General features: G+C 35.0%; 1 protein-coding gene across 2 annotated transcripts in view; it reads right to left on the minus strand.

Moving 5' to 3' along the window:
- The window catches only part of CSMD3 (CUB and Sushi multiple domains 3), a 544,465-nt gene that overhangs the window by 447,483 nt on the left and 80,763 nt on the right, over nt 1-16,219 (minus strand). For both annotated transcript variants that reach the window (XM_071738231.1, XM_071738232.1), the window contains exon 3: nt 1,226-1,338. In XM_071738231.1, the coding sequence (XP_071594332.1) occupies nt 1,226-1,338 (113 nt within the window). The remainder of the gene's footprint in view (nt 1-1,225; nt 1,339-16,219) is intronic.

The following is a 16,219-nucleotide window of genomic DNA, read 5'->3' on the forward strand; positions in this document are numbered from 1 at the left end:
CCAAAACCAATTGTTATGCTTACTGTGAAATAACAGTCTACAAAGTAGCTATACTCCAGCCAAAACTAGTTACACCTACCTTGAATTTCGATTTGGTAAATTACCTCCTGCTTATGTGCAAGCCAGAAAAAAGGAGTGTGTAATTACCTCATTTATTTTCTATAATAACTCCAGTGACAGAAAAGGCTTGAAAAGTCTTTTATGTTTTTCATTTCATATCTTGATATAAGTACATATAGGTGAGAATTTCTATAAGAAGTGTCATTTTAATGCATCATACATGAAGGTCTATCAACGGCTGAAGACATTTTTACTACAGACTGATTTGGAGCTGTATTTTTATGGCAGCCCTTCATTGCATTACCAGTTTTAGGACACTTTCCTATCTATCAAAGTGTTCCTCAGCTGGTTATGTTCTTACAGAGTAGTTTATGTCTCAGATGGGACTGAACAGGGAACAACAAGCTTCTCCAAGCACTTTACTACATAGATCCTGGCTTGCTGATGATGACAGTTAATGGAAAATAAAGTGCCTTTACATCAATTAAAAAAACCAAACAACTGAACAGTTTCTGATTATATCCTATAAATACATGTTCATAATCCTAGTGCCAAGAAACAGATTTTTAAAAATGGACAAAATATATATTCCAACTGTTCAAACATCACTAAAGTAAGCTGGATCATTAACAAGATACATAGAATACTATGAATTTATGGACTTAGCAAACATGTGCCAACTCATTTACTTCAGTGCCTGTCTGAAAACTGTAGACAACTGTGAAAATTTCATTAGGGAATCAGCTTTATGTCAGTTCAGAGAACTGAGTCAGCACTCCTCGTATGTATGAGAAAGAATTTCTTCATAAAACTTGCAGATACAAATTCTACAATCTAGTGAAATTCAAGAGTTACTAGTAATGCTTGACAGCAATTTGAATAAGCATACCTTAAAAGGACCGATAATATTATGATTATGTTTTTCAGAATTTAAAGAATTTGGCATTATTAAAGTAAAGGTCATAAAATATTTGTCTAGATGGGACTATAGGTGGTAGAGTTTTAGATATTTGGACTTCAGGTGTGAGTCTATTCATCTAAAAGACAGTATTAAAAGCAAACATTGTTTATGAGATAAGGTTATATGTGTGTATTTGTACTGATTTTTGTGGGACACTTAGTTTTACTTTTTTACAGAGATCCAGAATGTATTAAAAAGTCTTACCTTCATAGTAAACTTTAAAGCCATGAGCACTAACTGCAAAGTCACTTGTCAAGCGCAGTGAAAATACAGATTTTGTACTTGTCACAGGTGGAGGAAGATGAAATCCTGTTAACCTAAGAAACAAAAAAGCACATCTTGTGGTTAATTGAAAAATAAAACTGTGTGTGATAAGTTGCTGTTCCAAACACTGTATCATCATGGAAAGGGCAACAGACTTAGAAAATACATAGTTTTTATTATCTGAGGAAATTATTTTTATACAATACTTCAAGGAAAAAATATAAAATTTTAGTGGCTTTCATGGACACTGGACCACATAAAGTACAGTGGTTTGAGAAAAGTGTACCTATTAGAGATTATAGTGATATATAGTAATACATAGAAACTGAAATTAAAATATGGTCCAGATTATCAGTATATGAAAATAAAATCCTCAAACCAAGCTCTTACTTAAAGTAGCCTTAATATGAGAGTTACTCCAGGTTGCTCAAGATTAACCATATCCCTATCCATTCTTAGAATAAATTCACCATTTCCTTTTTATTTTTTTTTAAATATATATTCATACATTCATGATCATGTTTTGGTTTATTGCTATATATGAAATACAAAATTCAGTGTAAACACTAAAACAACCTCCAGAATTTCTCTACTTTGTTAAACATCCACTATAATACACTTATGGTGTATTATAATACACTTACTATAGTCAAATAAGATTGACGGAAACACTGATTTTATAATACATCTTAATAGGATTTCAGAACATTGATTTCATAGGTTGGTCTTGTAGATACTTTAAAAACTTTACCAAAAAACCCTAAAACCAAAACAAAAAAACCCCCACAAACAAACAAAAATTTTACTAGAAGAAAAGTTATATATTTTTAATTCTGCTTGATATAAGTACTGCAAACTTGAATAGTTTTCACAGTTGCTTTAATATATCTTCTGCTGTTTGTACAAATTATTTAATTGTGTGTAGTAAGTTCACACAGCTTAGGCACACAAGGGATATTAAAAAATGAACAGATATGTTACTAGCATGGGAAGCATTATATGTCTCATGAAAGGCACATAATTATTAGAGCCATTAGATATAATTTATCTTTCAGAGCTGTGTCTTTTATCAGTCATTATCCAGTGTTTACTCAGAAAGCTTCAGTTTGTTTCTTTAATTTGGTTGCTACAATTAAAATCATATGAAAAAACGTAGATGTTTTATTTGTGGTTTAGTGCATGTAAATTAACTAAAATTTTTAATAAATAAAAATACAACAATAATTGAAGTATCCCAATACATGGGTAATATTAATTAGTTACTAAACTGTATTTATCTCAGAGTTAATTTTAATGTAAAGCTATGAAAAGTTATAAATATTAGCTGGAATAGCTTTGCAATTTAAAATGAAACAAAGGAAGTACACAGTAACTACAGGAGACAGACATCAGGTAAGTAGAGAAATGCCTGTGAGATTATGTATGTGGATAGATCTGATAAAAGCAAAACTTTAGGTGGGACACATGCAGAATAAGCAGTCATCTTATGCTGGCATCATCTGCATATTAAACAGAATTAAAATTCAAATTTCCTGTAGTGTCTGAGGTGTTTTTTTTAATCTACAGCAATTTTCTCTCTTACATTTCATTTGCATATTCCATTCCATTTGCATCAAATTTTTTCAAATTTAAAGTACCTAATGGAGTGATTCAGGTGTCTCTCAACTGCTACATTAAACACTGAGGTATTTGAGCCATCAGCTCAGAGCTGGTAGATAAAACATTGCATGAACGTGAGACCTATAATTTTCTGGAGAGCTGGAGGCCAGAGAAGATCCCTTAAGGACCCTAAATGTGTAGATGTGCCTACATATTAGGTTAGGAACTGCAATTACCCTTTATAATCTACCACTTTGGCAAAAGATTTTACACTAAGGCAGGTGGGATTTCTTTTTGTTCTTTTTTTTTTTTTTTCTTTTTCAATTCAAGCAATTGATACTGGGTACTGCAGTGAGAAACCACAAGAACTAAAAGACAATGTCTACAGAACTCTTATATTGAAATATATGGCTCAAGTCTTAAAAAAAAAAAGTTTGAATTGTAAGGTTCTGCTGGAGGATTTGATTGAGATGGTGTAGTTCAACTACAGAGTGTTCTCCACAATACTACAATGAGCAAATTTGTAGATTTGTAAATACACTGCATATTAATGGTTGCATATGTCTACTTTGCTCTTGCTGATTTCTTAGCAAGCTTGTAAGGTACTTTACACCCACAGAAAATGTAGACGTGAATTTTCTTCCTATGAGTAACTATATTTCAGCATATGCTGGAGTTTCACAAAAAAAGTGCATAAAACAGTGAACAGCTGAATCTCCGTTTTCCATTTTTAAAAGTGGATTTTAAAACACTGTTACTCCAAGAGTGTTTATAATCCTTCTCACTCTCTTTTTAAAACTATTTATAATTTAAAAAAGAAAAATCGCTTGTGGTTTCCAAGCTCTACAGGTTCAGACTGAAAATTTCAGATGTTTTATGATTTGTTTTCTGCTTCTACTGTAATCATTGGGATAAAGATTTAATCATATATCAAATAAACTTTTATGTGCATGTTGGACTTCAAAGTCACAAGGCCTTAAGGAAAGACAAGCTACCAATTGCAGGACCAAATTAGAGCATTATTTTCATAATTACAAAGTTAAAATGATTGAAGGCAGTCTTGATTAGTCACACAAAATTGCTGCTAGATAAACTGTTTACTTGCAATTGCAATGTAATAAATGAAATTACAGCATTTCCTCATTGCCTGTATATCTAAAATAATTGCTGTTTGACAAAGCATTAATTACCCTTTCAAATATGAAAATAAAAAAGAGGGGGGGGGGAAGTGTTCCTAATGTTTTTAGGTTTTTTCAGGCTCACAAAATTCTAGCTTTTCTACAGTCTGTTACTGATTTTCAAGGAATCATAGAATCATAACATTTTCAGGGTTGGAAGGGACCTTTAAGATCATGTAGTTCCAACACCCGTGCCATGGGCAGGCACACCTCCCACTACATCTGGTTGCTCAGAGCCCTGTCCTGCTTGGCCTTAAAAACTTCCAGGGATGGGGCTTCTACCACCTCTCTGGGCAATCTGTGCCAGTGTCTCACCACTCTCATGGTGTAGAACTTCTTCCTAACATCTAATCTAAATCTACCCTCTTCTAGTTTGAATCCATTCCCCCCAGTCCTATCTCTACCTGTCATCCCAAAAAGTCCCTCACCAGCTTTCTTGTAGGAAATACTGGATGGCTACAGTAAGGTCTCCTTGGAGCCTCCTTCTCTCCACACTGAACAACCCCAACTCTCTCAGTCTGTCTTCATAAAAGAGGTGTTTCGGCCCTCTGATCATCCTAATGGCCCTTCTCTGGACATGCTCCAGCACGTCCATGTCCCTCCTGTGAAAAGGGCAGAGTAGAGGGGGAGAATCACCTCCCTTGACCTGCTGGCTGCACTTGTCTTGATGCAGCGAAGGATCTGGTGAGCTTTCTGGGCTGCAACTGTACACTGGCAGCTCATGTTGAACTTCTCATCCACCAGCATTCCCAAGTCCTTTTCCTCAGGGCTGTTCTCAAGCCAGTCACTCCCCAGTCCGTATCAGTGCTTGGTGTTGCCTGGACCCAGATTCAGGACCTTGCACTTGGTCCTGTTGAACCTCATGAGGTTGGCACGGGCCCACCTCTCCAGCCTGGCAAGGTCCCCCTGGATGGCATCCCTTCCTTTCAGTGTGTCAGCCACACCACCAGCTTGGTGTCATCAGCAAATCTGTTGAGGGTGCACTCAGTGCCACCATCCAGGTTGCCAACAAAGATGTTAAACAAGACCGGTCCCAACACTGATCCTTGAGGAACTCTACTTGTCACTGGCCTCCACTTGGACATGGGCCCATTGACAGACACTCTTTGGGCCCAGCTGTCAAGCCAGTTCTTTATCCACCGAGTGATCCATCCATCAAATCCATATTTTACCATCTTGAGGACCGTGTCAAAGGCTTTGGTCAGGTACATTAGGTAAATAATGTCGGTAGCTCTTCCCTTGTCTATGGATGTTGTGACATCAATACTGTGACTTTTCATAGAAGGCCATGAGGTTTGTCAGGCATGATCTGCCCTTGGTGAATCTGTGTTGATTATAACCAGTCACCTCTCCATGACTTTCCTGTTCCAGCAGTGCCTCCAGGAAGATCTGCTCCATTATCTTACCAGGCACAGAGTTGAGACTGATTGGCCTGTAGTTCCCTGGATCTTCCTTCTTTCCCTTTTAGAAATGGGGGTTATGTTTCTGCTTTTTCAGTCAGTGGGGACTTCACCTGACTGCCATGACTTTTCGAATATAACAGACAGCAGTTTAGCAACCACATCTGTCAGTTCCCTTAGTACCCAGGGGTGTATCCCATCGGGTCCCATGGACTTGTACACTTTCAAGTTCTTCAGATGGTCAAGAACCTGATCTTCACTTAAAATGGGCAGTTCTCAGGTCCAGTTGAATTATGTTGGTTGCTCTTCCCTTGTCTATTGATGTTGTGACCTTTCCATAGAAGGCCACAAGGTTTGTCAGCCATGATTTGCCCTTGGTGAAGCCGTGTTTATTATACCAAATCAATTCTCCATTACTCTTCTGCTCCAGCAGTGTCATCAGGAGGATCTGCTCCATGATCTTACCAGGCAAAGAAAATACAGTTCATCTAGAATATTTCAGTTTGGGTTGGATAGTACCCAAGGAGACTCACCAAAAGATCATTTGAATTTACAGTAGTCTTTCACCTGATCTCAATAAACTTTTGATAAACTCACAGGAAGTTTACAACAGGAAGAGTTCTAAGCTCATCCAAAAGGTGTAAGAAATATTTTTCCCTAATTCATAAAAAATAATGTAGAAAGTAAAACGTGAATATGTCAAGTTACTATAACTTTGACTGTAAATTTATAGAGTATCTAAGTCCATCCATTCTTACTTTTAATTTGATCTCCAAAGACTGATTTACTCTTAATGTCACATGGATAAGATAGATTTGGAAAAAGAATAAGCATAAGAAGAAAAATGCCAACTATAAAATAAAAGTAGGTAAAATGAACTTTTTTTATACCTTCACTGAAAATATTCCCCATAGATGGAGCCAAATTTTCTGAAGACAGTAAAAATGTTATTCCAGATTTAGCTGTTTTCAGGATATTGAAATATCTGATATATTGAAAGCACAGATAAAATATTTTTAATTATAGGCTTTGCTTTCATAATATTCTTTTCCTCTCACTATGAAACTTTGGTCTCAGTGACACATATGCAATTCTATAAATTTCAGAGAAGATTATTCTTAAGTACATAAACAAATGAAACTTTTTAATAAGTGGATTTCTCCCATTAAACTAAATGGGAAAATTGTGTTATTTGCTGCTATGTCCAGAAAATTATTATGTATTACTTATGCAGATGCTACTATTGAACGCTTACCAAGTAAACATAACTTAAACTTAATAAGGTACTCAGGACCTTGGTCTTGTTTGACTACATGCTGATTAATTCATTGCTGTATGGTGGAGTCCTGACTGTGAGTTTGTATATTCATGTAAATTTCTATTAATTTTTTAGGTAGTAGATGATCCGATTTAACATCTGACCACCCTGATGTTACACCTATTCAATTTCAAATTTAGTGAAATCAGGTCTATTTCCTGCCAAATTCTTAACACTTTCCAACTAGCTTTTATTACTGAAGAAAAAATAAAATAAAATCACAGATGTCATCAGCAGAAGGGATTGCTTATTTGCATTTTCTAAGATAAAAGCATGGTCTTTTTGCCCAGTTTACTAATACATTTGTGCAATCAGCATCTGGTTGACTGAAATAAAAGATGTAATCAGTTTGGGTTTTTGGGCACAGTTTTATTTTTGTCTCCTAATACTAAACAAATATTAGTTTCTGAGGACTCTATCATCTTATTTAGATATGTCACCGCATTTGCTTGTTTTGAAAAAGTTACCTTGTGTAATAGACAATCAAGTCTGAATCTAATTAGTGTTTACATTTTTGGGTGTGCATGTGTGCATGCATATGTACATGTTGAGAAATTACTAAAGGTGTTGAATTGCAGCTGAGAGTATTTTAAGCTTCATCTGCAACATCCTGGTAAAATTCAACAGATAACTGGTCTTCCATTTTTCCTTCCAAGGAAACAGTTACCACTTAAATAGGAATAAAGTAAGGAATTTAAAAGCTTCTTTAAAGGAATTCCAATTCAAATAGGGAAAGGAGTAACTCCCACACTTTTTAAATGTCTATTCAATCAGTTTAAAATAAGTAAATAAAATTTGTCTTAATAGCTTATAAAACAAACAACATTGAGCAGAAGTGGCTCACTGGATCCAAAGCTTACTCTCACTGAAAATGTTAATAAAAATATCTCATACTTTCTTCAACAATTCATTAACAAATTGACATATGATTTATGAACTAATTTATTTTTGTCAAATGTTAATTTTTCCCTGTCAAAATGCAAAACTGCTCATGTGAGCTGTTATTTTAAAATAATGATCATAGGTCAAAGCTTAGCATTTTTAATTGAACAGCTGCTTTGAACTAAACAATAAATTACTCATCAGATTCTGACACAATCATTATATTCTTTACAAAGAACATTTCTAAAAACTGCCACCATCCATTATCAGTATGATTTTAGCATTACAAATGAAACAGAATTTATAGTTATCTTTTCTATAAGTCAATATTTTTTAATAAGTAAAAAATAGCAAGAACTTCAAACACTAAGAAAGAAGAACCAGGTATCTTACTGTGATAAAAATAGTCTTTAAAAATCTGTAGGATGAGGATTTGCCTGTTTCTTGGATAGAAAAACTGATAAGGACAAAACATATCAAACCTGTTACTTTTAGGGCCCTCAAAAGCTTTCCAAGTCCTTAATGTAAAAAATAATGAAAAAACCCCCTATGAAATAAGTAGTATGGTATTTTAGCCTCTAGCAGTTAGAATATTATGACAACACCATTTATTCTCCTCATCTCCTGAAAGCTAAGTTAAGAGACACAGTACATTTTATCAGAGTTTGGAGCTTTATAAATGACAAAGAAGGGATGGCTGCTCCTTCCAATTTCCCCACAGTTTTAACACTGACTTCACACTGGTTTTAGTAATTTGCACACCCCTCTGGGAATTTGTTCATTTAACCACCCTGATGAGAACTAATCCATGAAAAATAAAGCCAGGTCAATTCAGTAAGCAAAGGGATGAATATCCAAAAAGGGAAATGCCTGATGACTGCCTGAGCCCATGGAAATGAAAGGAAGGATCACACAGCAAAAGTCAGAGGAATATGGGATCTGGATGTGCTTCTGTAAGTGACAAACAGCTTTAGGATGAGCTCAACTATCTTTTGTAACTCTGCCTTAATGTGTGAAAATTGTACAATATGGAAAGGAGAAATGCCATCTTTGGTTATTAACTCTAGGTGCCAGGAACTTCCAGAACATCTTCAGATAAATATTCTGTGGAGTTCTGGAATACGTCCATAAGCAAAATGCCTGTGACATTATCACTACATGTTACTTCTGTACAGAGATGAAGCTGCAATTGCAAAAAAAAAAGCGTGAAGGAGGAAAAGCTATACACAAATACTTCAGAATCTATGCTTTTCATACAAAAAAGTCACTGGTTTGGATATAAAGTCATCACTGTGTAACAGCAACAAACAGAATAAATCCTATCAATTCATCAGCTAAATTAGCTGTAAAACAGACTGCATTTGCTCAAAAATAATTAAAAAAAAATCCCCACTGACTGTATTTAATTCTTTTTCTTCCAGAATACTTGCACTCTGAGTCAAAAGCAACGTACTTTTCTGACAATCCACTGTTCACTTTAAAGGAGAAAATACAGAGTATGCAGCAGAAAGCCAGAGAGGGAAATACAGAGGGTGGTAGAGGAAGGTATTTCTCTTCTGTATATTGCTGCCTTCCTCTAGAGAGGTCTAGGGCATATGGGGTTTCAAGGCAGAGACTGAACCCACTACAGTGGAGAAAGAGATATAAAGGCTTTATTTTTGACCCCTTCAGTGAGAAATTAAGCTCTCAATTTCCCATACCCATTGTGAAATGCTCCTGAAGGGAGGTGGGTAGAGAAACAGCAAAATTTAAAATTTGCATGGGAGGGGAAGAACACAGAAAAAAATGGGGAAACAAAGGGCAACTGAGAGACTGAAAACACAAAGTGAAGGAGAAGAAAGCCAGGATGTAATAAAAAAAATTAATTTGCAGATCTAAAACTCCAAGATATATAGTCTTTTTTAAAAAAGCTGTGAAACTCAGGACTCTATTTATCCCATCAATCCATAAATGAGATACTACAAAAATCTTTACAAAACCAGAGTAAAGGGTAGTAAATTAATGAAATCATAAGTATAATCTATATACTATGTAAGTATAAAGAACATAAACAAGGAATTTTCAGTCTGATAGCAGCTAAGTAATTTATTCTTTATTCATAATCTCATCTAAAATTATGTAGAAAACTTCTAGCAGGAAAGTGAAAATAATTTTTAAGAACATTGAATTTGATTTTGAAATAGAAAATAAGGTTCCTTTTCCAAGGAGAAAAATCTAAATTAAAAATGTGGACTTGGAAAATGTAGATTTTTCCTTTTTCAGTTTTCTCCTTCATCTACAGACAATCAATGGTTGTGGAGTTTTTTCCCCTATCACCCCCACAAAACAAAAAGGGGGTGCTTTTCAAGAAAGCAAAAACTCTCTGTATTCTAACTAAATTTCAGATTTTTAAAAAAGTATTTCAGTAATTAAGTATAATTTTTGAAATTGACTGCTCTCTTCAAATGTAACCTATGATATGAAATGAAAAGGAAAATGGATATATCATGAGAGGAAATATTTGTTACCTGACAGATAGTGAAACATCTTAAATCCAGTATAATATAAAAGAACAGTTTTAGAAATCCACTTTTAGAAATCTTCCCCTAACTATGTAACAAAAGATAAATTTTTCCATAATTAACAGAGCTTTAAAAAGAAATTCTAAAAATAATTATTCTGTTCACCCCTACACTACACTACAGATTTGTGGTTCCCATTGGGAAGTAGATTTACTATAAAACTCATTGTAACCAATCAGCTTCTTCCCACTAATTTCTATGGCCTTTGTGTCACACATTTCATTCCTCTACAAAACAGCTCTGAACATCCCTATGTAAATACAGCGGGTCTACATTTGTTCAGTAGATGAAAACAAAACTTTTACAAGTGACCACACACATTATCACTTGAAACCAGAACCTATCTGAAGCAGACAAGTTAGCATGAAAACTACAGACCTCTTCAGTTTTAGTGGTATTATTTTCCCCTATAATAAACATGGCATTCCAAAGGTCATCGGTGTTGGGACAAAATGCAGCAAATGGCAAAATGGACAAAATGCAATCTGTATTCCTGCATATTCCTGCATATTCCTGCATATTCTCTAACTTGGAGAGATAATGGATTTGCTGGATGGACCACTTAGTGGATAAGGAATTGGCTGGATAGTCATACTCAAAGAGTTGTAATCAATGGCTCCATGTCCTAATGAAGAGTAGTGATGAGTGGCATTACTGAAGGGTCAGTACTGGGGGTGGTGCTGTTTAACTTCTTTGTGATACAGAGAGTGGAATTGAGCGCACGCTCAGCAAGTTTGCTGATGACACCAAGCTGTGTGATGTAGTTAACATGCTGGAGGGAAGGGAAAGCATCCAGAGGTACCTTGACAGACTTGAGAGGTGAGCCAACCTCATGAAGTTCAAGGAGGCCAAGTGCAAGTTCCCACACCTGAGTCAGGGCAAGCTCAAGCACAATTACAGGCTGGGCAGAGAATGTATTGACAACAGTTCTGATGAAAAGGACTTGTGGGTGTTGGGGTAACCTGTTCCATTTTCTCCCCAACCTGGTGCTAAAAAATTTTCTCCTAGCATCCAGTCTAAATCTACTGTAATATAAAAACATTGCCCCTAATCCTACCACTTACAGGCCCTTGCAAATATATATACATATATTTATATATATATATATATAAAAAATTTACTACAGCCTTCCTGTAGACCCTCTTCAGGTACTGGAAGGCTACTGTTAGTTCTCCCCGGAGCCTTATCTTATCCAGGCTGAACAACCTCAGTTCTCTCAGCCTGACTTTGTAGGAGAGGTGTCCCACCACCCTGATCATTGACATGGCCCTCCTCTGGATCTGCTCCATCAGTTCCATGTTCTTCCTGTGTTGAGGGCTTCAGAGCTGGACATGATATTCCAGGTGAGGTCTTAACAGAGCAGAGCAAAGTGGCAAAATCACCTGTCTTGATCTGCTGGTCACACTTCTTTTGATGCAGCCCAGGATGCAATTGGCCTTCTGGGATGCAAGCACAACTGTTGGCTTATGTCCAGCTTTTCATCCACCGGTACCCCCAGGTCTGGTGCAGGGCTGGTTTCCTAAACCTCATTCCCAAGCCTGTACTGATAATGCAGATTGTTCCAACCCAGGTGCAGGACCATGCACTTGGTCTTGTTAAACCTCATGAGGATCACTTGGGCCCACCTCTTCAGTTTTTCCAGGTCCTTCTGTTTTATTGACAGCAGCACTCATCTTGGTGTCATCCACAAACTTGCTGATGGTGCACTTGATCCCCCTGCCTATATTGCTGATAAAAACATTGAAGAGTAACGGTCCCAGTACAGAACCCTGAGGGACACCACTTGTCACTGGTCTCCATCTGGACATTAACCACTACCATCTGGATACAACCATCCAGCTAATTCCTTATCCACTGAACAGTCCACCCATCACATCTATATCTCTCCAACTTGGTGAGTATAATATTGTGGGAGGCCATGTCAAAGGCCTTGCAGAAGACCTTGTTAGAATGTGTGTGTTATTTTAATTCCATATATGAATAATTTTTACTGACATTTAAAAAAAAAACCAAAATTCTTAGTAAACAGATAGTGGAATAAATAAGATTTTTAGGGGAAATAATAATAACTGCAATTAAGAAATCTCACAAGAAAAAATGAGTCAGCTACCCACATCCCACATTTCATACCAACATAAGCATTTATTACTTTTTACCACTAACTGATGAAGACAGTAAAACCAAAAAACCTATGCAGGAACTTTCAGACATTTTAATTGTCCCTGCACCCAGTATAACTTTTTTGAAACCACTAAGGTACGTAATGCAGTGTCAAATAAAGAAAAAGTCACCCTCAGGACACAGTCCATTTAACAGAGCACATGGTGAATAAGGTTTTTTAGAAGACTGAAGATTTCTTCTGCCTTCTTTCTTGGAATTCTACCTGTAAATTCAATACTGGGAAAAACTGACCCTTTGCTTAAGAAAACACATTTTTTTTAATTTAAAAAAGCAACAGAAACAACATGCAAAATTGCAATAAATTTGTTCATATGTTCAGGGTTATAATTATTAAAAAAACCCAAAACAAAACAGTTTCTTCTCTGTTTTTGAAATGGCTTCTTCATGGCTTAATAACAGTTAAGTAATTTCTTACAGCTGCACCACATAAATCAGTGTTAAGAACCACTGCCTCATAAATCTGGATTTTCTTAGCATAATAATGAAACCTGGTATCACAGCATGTTGATCGATAACCTACTGTGGTTTTAAACAACAAGAAAACAATGTCTGGGAAAAAACCTTGGGGAAAAAAACCAGATTTAATTTCCCTAGACGAACACTAGGAAACTGTAGCCACATAAAGATTAAACCTGCTTTACCCAAAACACAGGGAAAAAGCATCTTTTAAGTCCTCCACATAAAACTGAACAATCATGTCAAATGTAACTTCTAGGGTCAATACCCCCAAATCTGCTCCAAGGATCTTGCTTATACAAGTGCAAATACTATGATACAAATAGAAACTTATCTAGATAGCTTAGTTGAGAGTTTTTTGTAATTTTAGTTAAGGCCATTGTGAGATCTTTAAAAAGTTGCCTTCACAAGTAGTAATTTCACAGATGGAAACCACAAATAATAAAGTCAAAAAAGAAAAAATATGAGAGAAAAACTTATTAGAGTGGGCAGGACAGAGACATATACAACAATTTTGCTAAGGAACATGGAATGTGATAAGAGATAAATTATAGACAATAGTTTGTGAAAGCAATATTGTAAAGAGGAAGGTACAAATACATTCAGAGCCTGTTTTTCATGGGAAAGCCTAGTCAAATAAATTGGTTTTAATTTTAACTTTGAAAAAGAGATGTATTTAACATTTTATTTTTTAATTTATCCATTAACATGATTATAGAATTTATAATACACTCCAAGAATGAGGCACGTACATAATATTTATATGTGGAAACATAATATATTTTTAAAATAACACTCTTTATATTATTTCATTTGAAAAAAAACCAAGCAAACAACTTACTTTGAGGTTTACTTAGTGAGTAATATAATTCTTCATAACTCTGAATGCTGTAATTTGGCCAATCAGGAAGTTTAGATGACTTTCTTTTTCTTTTTTCTTTCTTTCTTTCTTTTTTTTTTTTTTTTTTTTTTTTTTTTTTTGGCTTGGTATGGATAATTTTGTTAATTTTATACTAAAATATTTATTCAATTTTATATTTAAGTATCTTTTCACTTCCTATAATCACTGAAATCACAGAGGAAATAAAAAGAAACTATTTCAGCCATGATTGATTTTCACGTCTGCTCAGGTCTCCTATGTTTACAATGGCACTGGGAGTAGGCAAAGAATACTTCAGTAATTATTAACAGTCAAATGGCTATGAGAGGTAATTGCCTTGATTAGCATGGCACTGTAGCTTTTTCATCCAGATTATATTTATAGACTGTTACAGAGTGTATATCGTCCATGTCTTAAGGTATATGAAGTCAGTAACCTAAGAAATTACTGTTTCAAATTTAAAAAATATGCTTTCACTTGATTTCAGATTTTGTGATGGAAGAACATTCATGTCAGTGGTTATGATTTGAAAATAGTGTCCTTTAATATTTACTGTTGCCTTTAAAATGTATAAGACCTTTTGCAACTTAGCAAGAGACATACATAATAACAATATGAAATACTTGATTGTATACCCTTCATAGCATCTTTCTTCTCATTCCTATCTTGCTGCTTGCTAAAATTTCTCTTTTTGATCTATTATTTCTTCCCAACATTCTTCATTTTATAATTAGTGTTTATTAGCCAGAACATCACACCAGACCCTTTGCCTTTCACTTTTTTCAACACTCAATATTCCATACAAAAATATGAGCTCCATTCTTTGCACATAGGTGCTTGTTATTCTGGGGAGATTTTCTCACCAACAACTTTAATCAACTTGTGAAAGAGTATTAGAGAAAGGTCCATCTGTAGGCCATAAATAAAAACGAACAGCATTTGTCCAAGAAAAGTTTCCTTTTCTATGGTATAAGAAAAGACCTGTATGGCACATGTACAGAAAGTAGCTATACTGGGAACAAGAAAACCAAATCTATTTTATCTTGGGGGAACTCCTAATATTGTATAAAACTGCATAACATTTACATTTCTCTCTATGCATCATTTATTTCTTATTATAAGGAAACAATATTTAACTCCCAAAATTAATTCAGTCCTTTTTACAGATGTTCTCAAGCTACATTTCCTACACACATTGGAAACTATATGTGTAGTATATGTGTTTCATAGTATAAAAATGGAAACACATTGGACTCATCTACTTTGGTCAAGACCATATAAGAAAACTGTATAAATGTGTGACTGAATTTGTAAATCCTAATGAAAATGGTATTTCTCCATAATTACTTATTTCAGTACATTTAGGTCCTGAAGACCTGCACTGACTGAAGAAGAACTGACAGCAGATTTGGAGAGGACTTTTTTTTTATGCTGCTGACACTTAGAAAGAACCTCTGGGGCTTGGGAGGTTTTTGTTGGTAGTTTGGTTTTGGTTTTGCTTTTGTTTTGCTTGTTTATTTTTGGAAAAACTGTGCTGCAGATCCAGGAATTTCTACTATACTTTGACATTTACTTTTACTTATAACATATAACATATTTTAGTGTTACATAAAAAATTTGGATAAGAAAATATTTACTTCAAACTGTGCAATACAATGTAACCCATAGGAACCACTTTTCACTAATAAGCTACTGCATTCACAACACAAAGAGGGACAGAGGAAAGTTCTCCCATTCAAGCCTTATGCCTAAATGTTACCTAATTGTAACAAATGTACATGTGACTTATAAATATGTGTTTGCACAAACACTTATATGTTTCTTTAGACTTTCCTGCAGACATTCCAGTTAAAGGAGAACAGTCACACCTTCCTTCAAAAACAATAGTCTATTCATGTAGAAACTAACACTCTGAGATCAGTTTACTAATAGTATATGGTTGTTCTAGATACATCCTGATCAGATTATCAACTTTATGAGGTATGTTTATTGATACAGTCAACTGCAAAAATACAAGGTGAATTTATCAACTGGTTTAAGAGTGACCTTTCTGCCATGTAAGCAAGTCTAACAGTTAGAGATCCTCATCGTAGAATAAATCTTTCCCATAGACTATAACTTTCTGGGACAAGATTATTATTCTTCTCCCTTTTATAGCTGAAAAAGAGGTGGAAGACTAATGGCCCCAGACAGTCTGTGCTGGCATCCTTGTGTGGTATCATATATCTATCTATATATATAGATATATATATATGTTGTATATAAGTCGTCTTCACGACAAAAGTCAACTTTGCTTCCTAGACTGTTTCAAATCCCATAAAGCAATTTAGCAATGCAAAGAAAAATTAATAACCAATCTTTAGCAGAGCTGGTTCTCAGGGAGGCAGCACTTATCTCCTTATAAAACTGGTATATGCACTATTCATCTGCATAATGCTGGTTACCAGCTTTTCCAAAGATAATAATTCTTGGAAGTTGT

The sequence above is a fragment of the Heliangelus exortis genome, chromosome 2, assembly GCF_036169615.1.
Source record: "Heliangelus exortis chromosome 2, bHelExo1.hap1, whole genome shotgun sequence".
In the NCBI taxonomy this organism is placed as follows: domain Eukaryota; kingdom Metazoa; phylum Chordata; class Aves; order Apodiformes; family Trochilidae; genus Heliangelus; species Heliangelus exortis.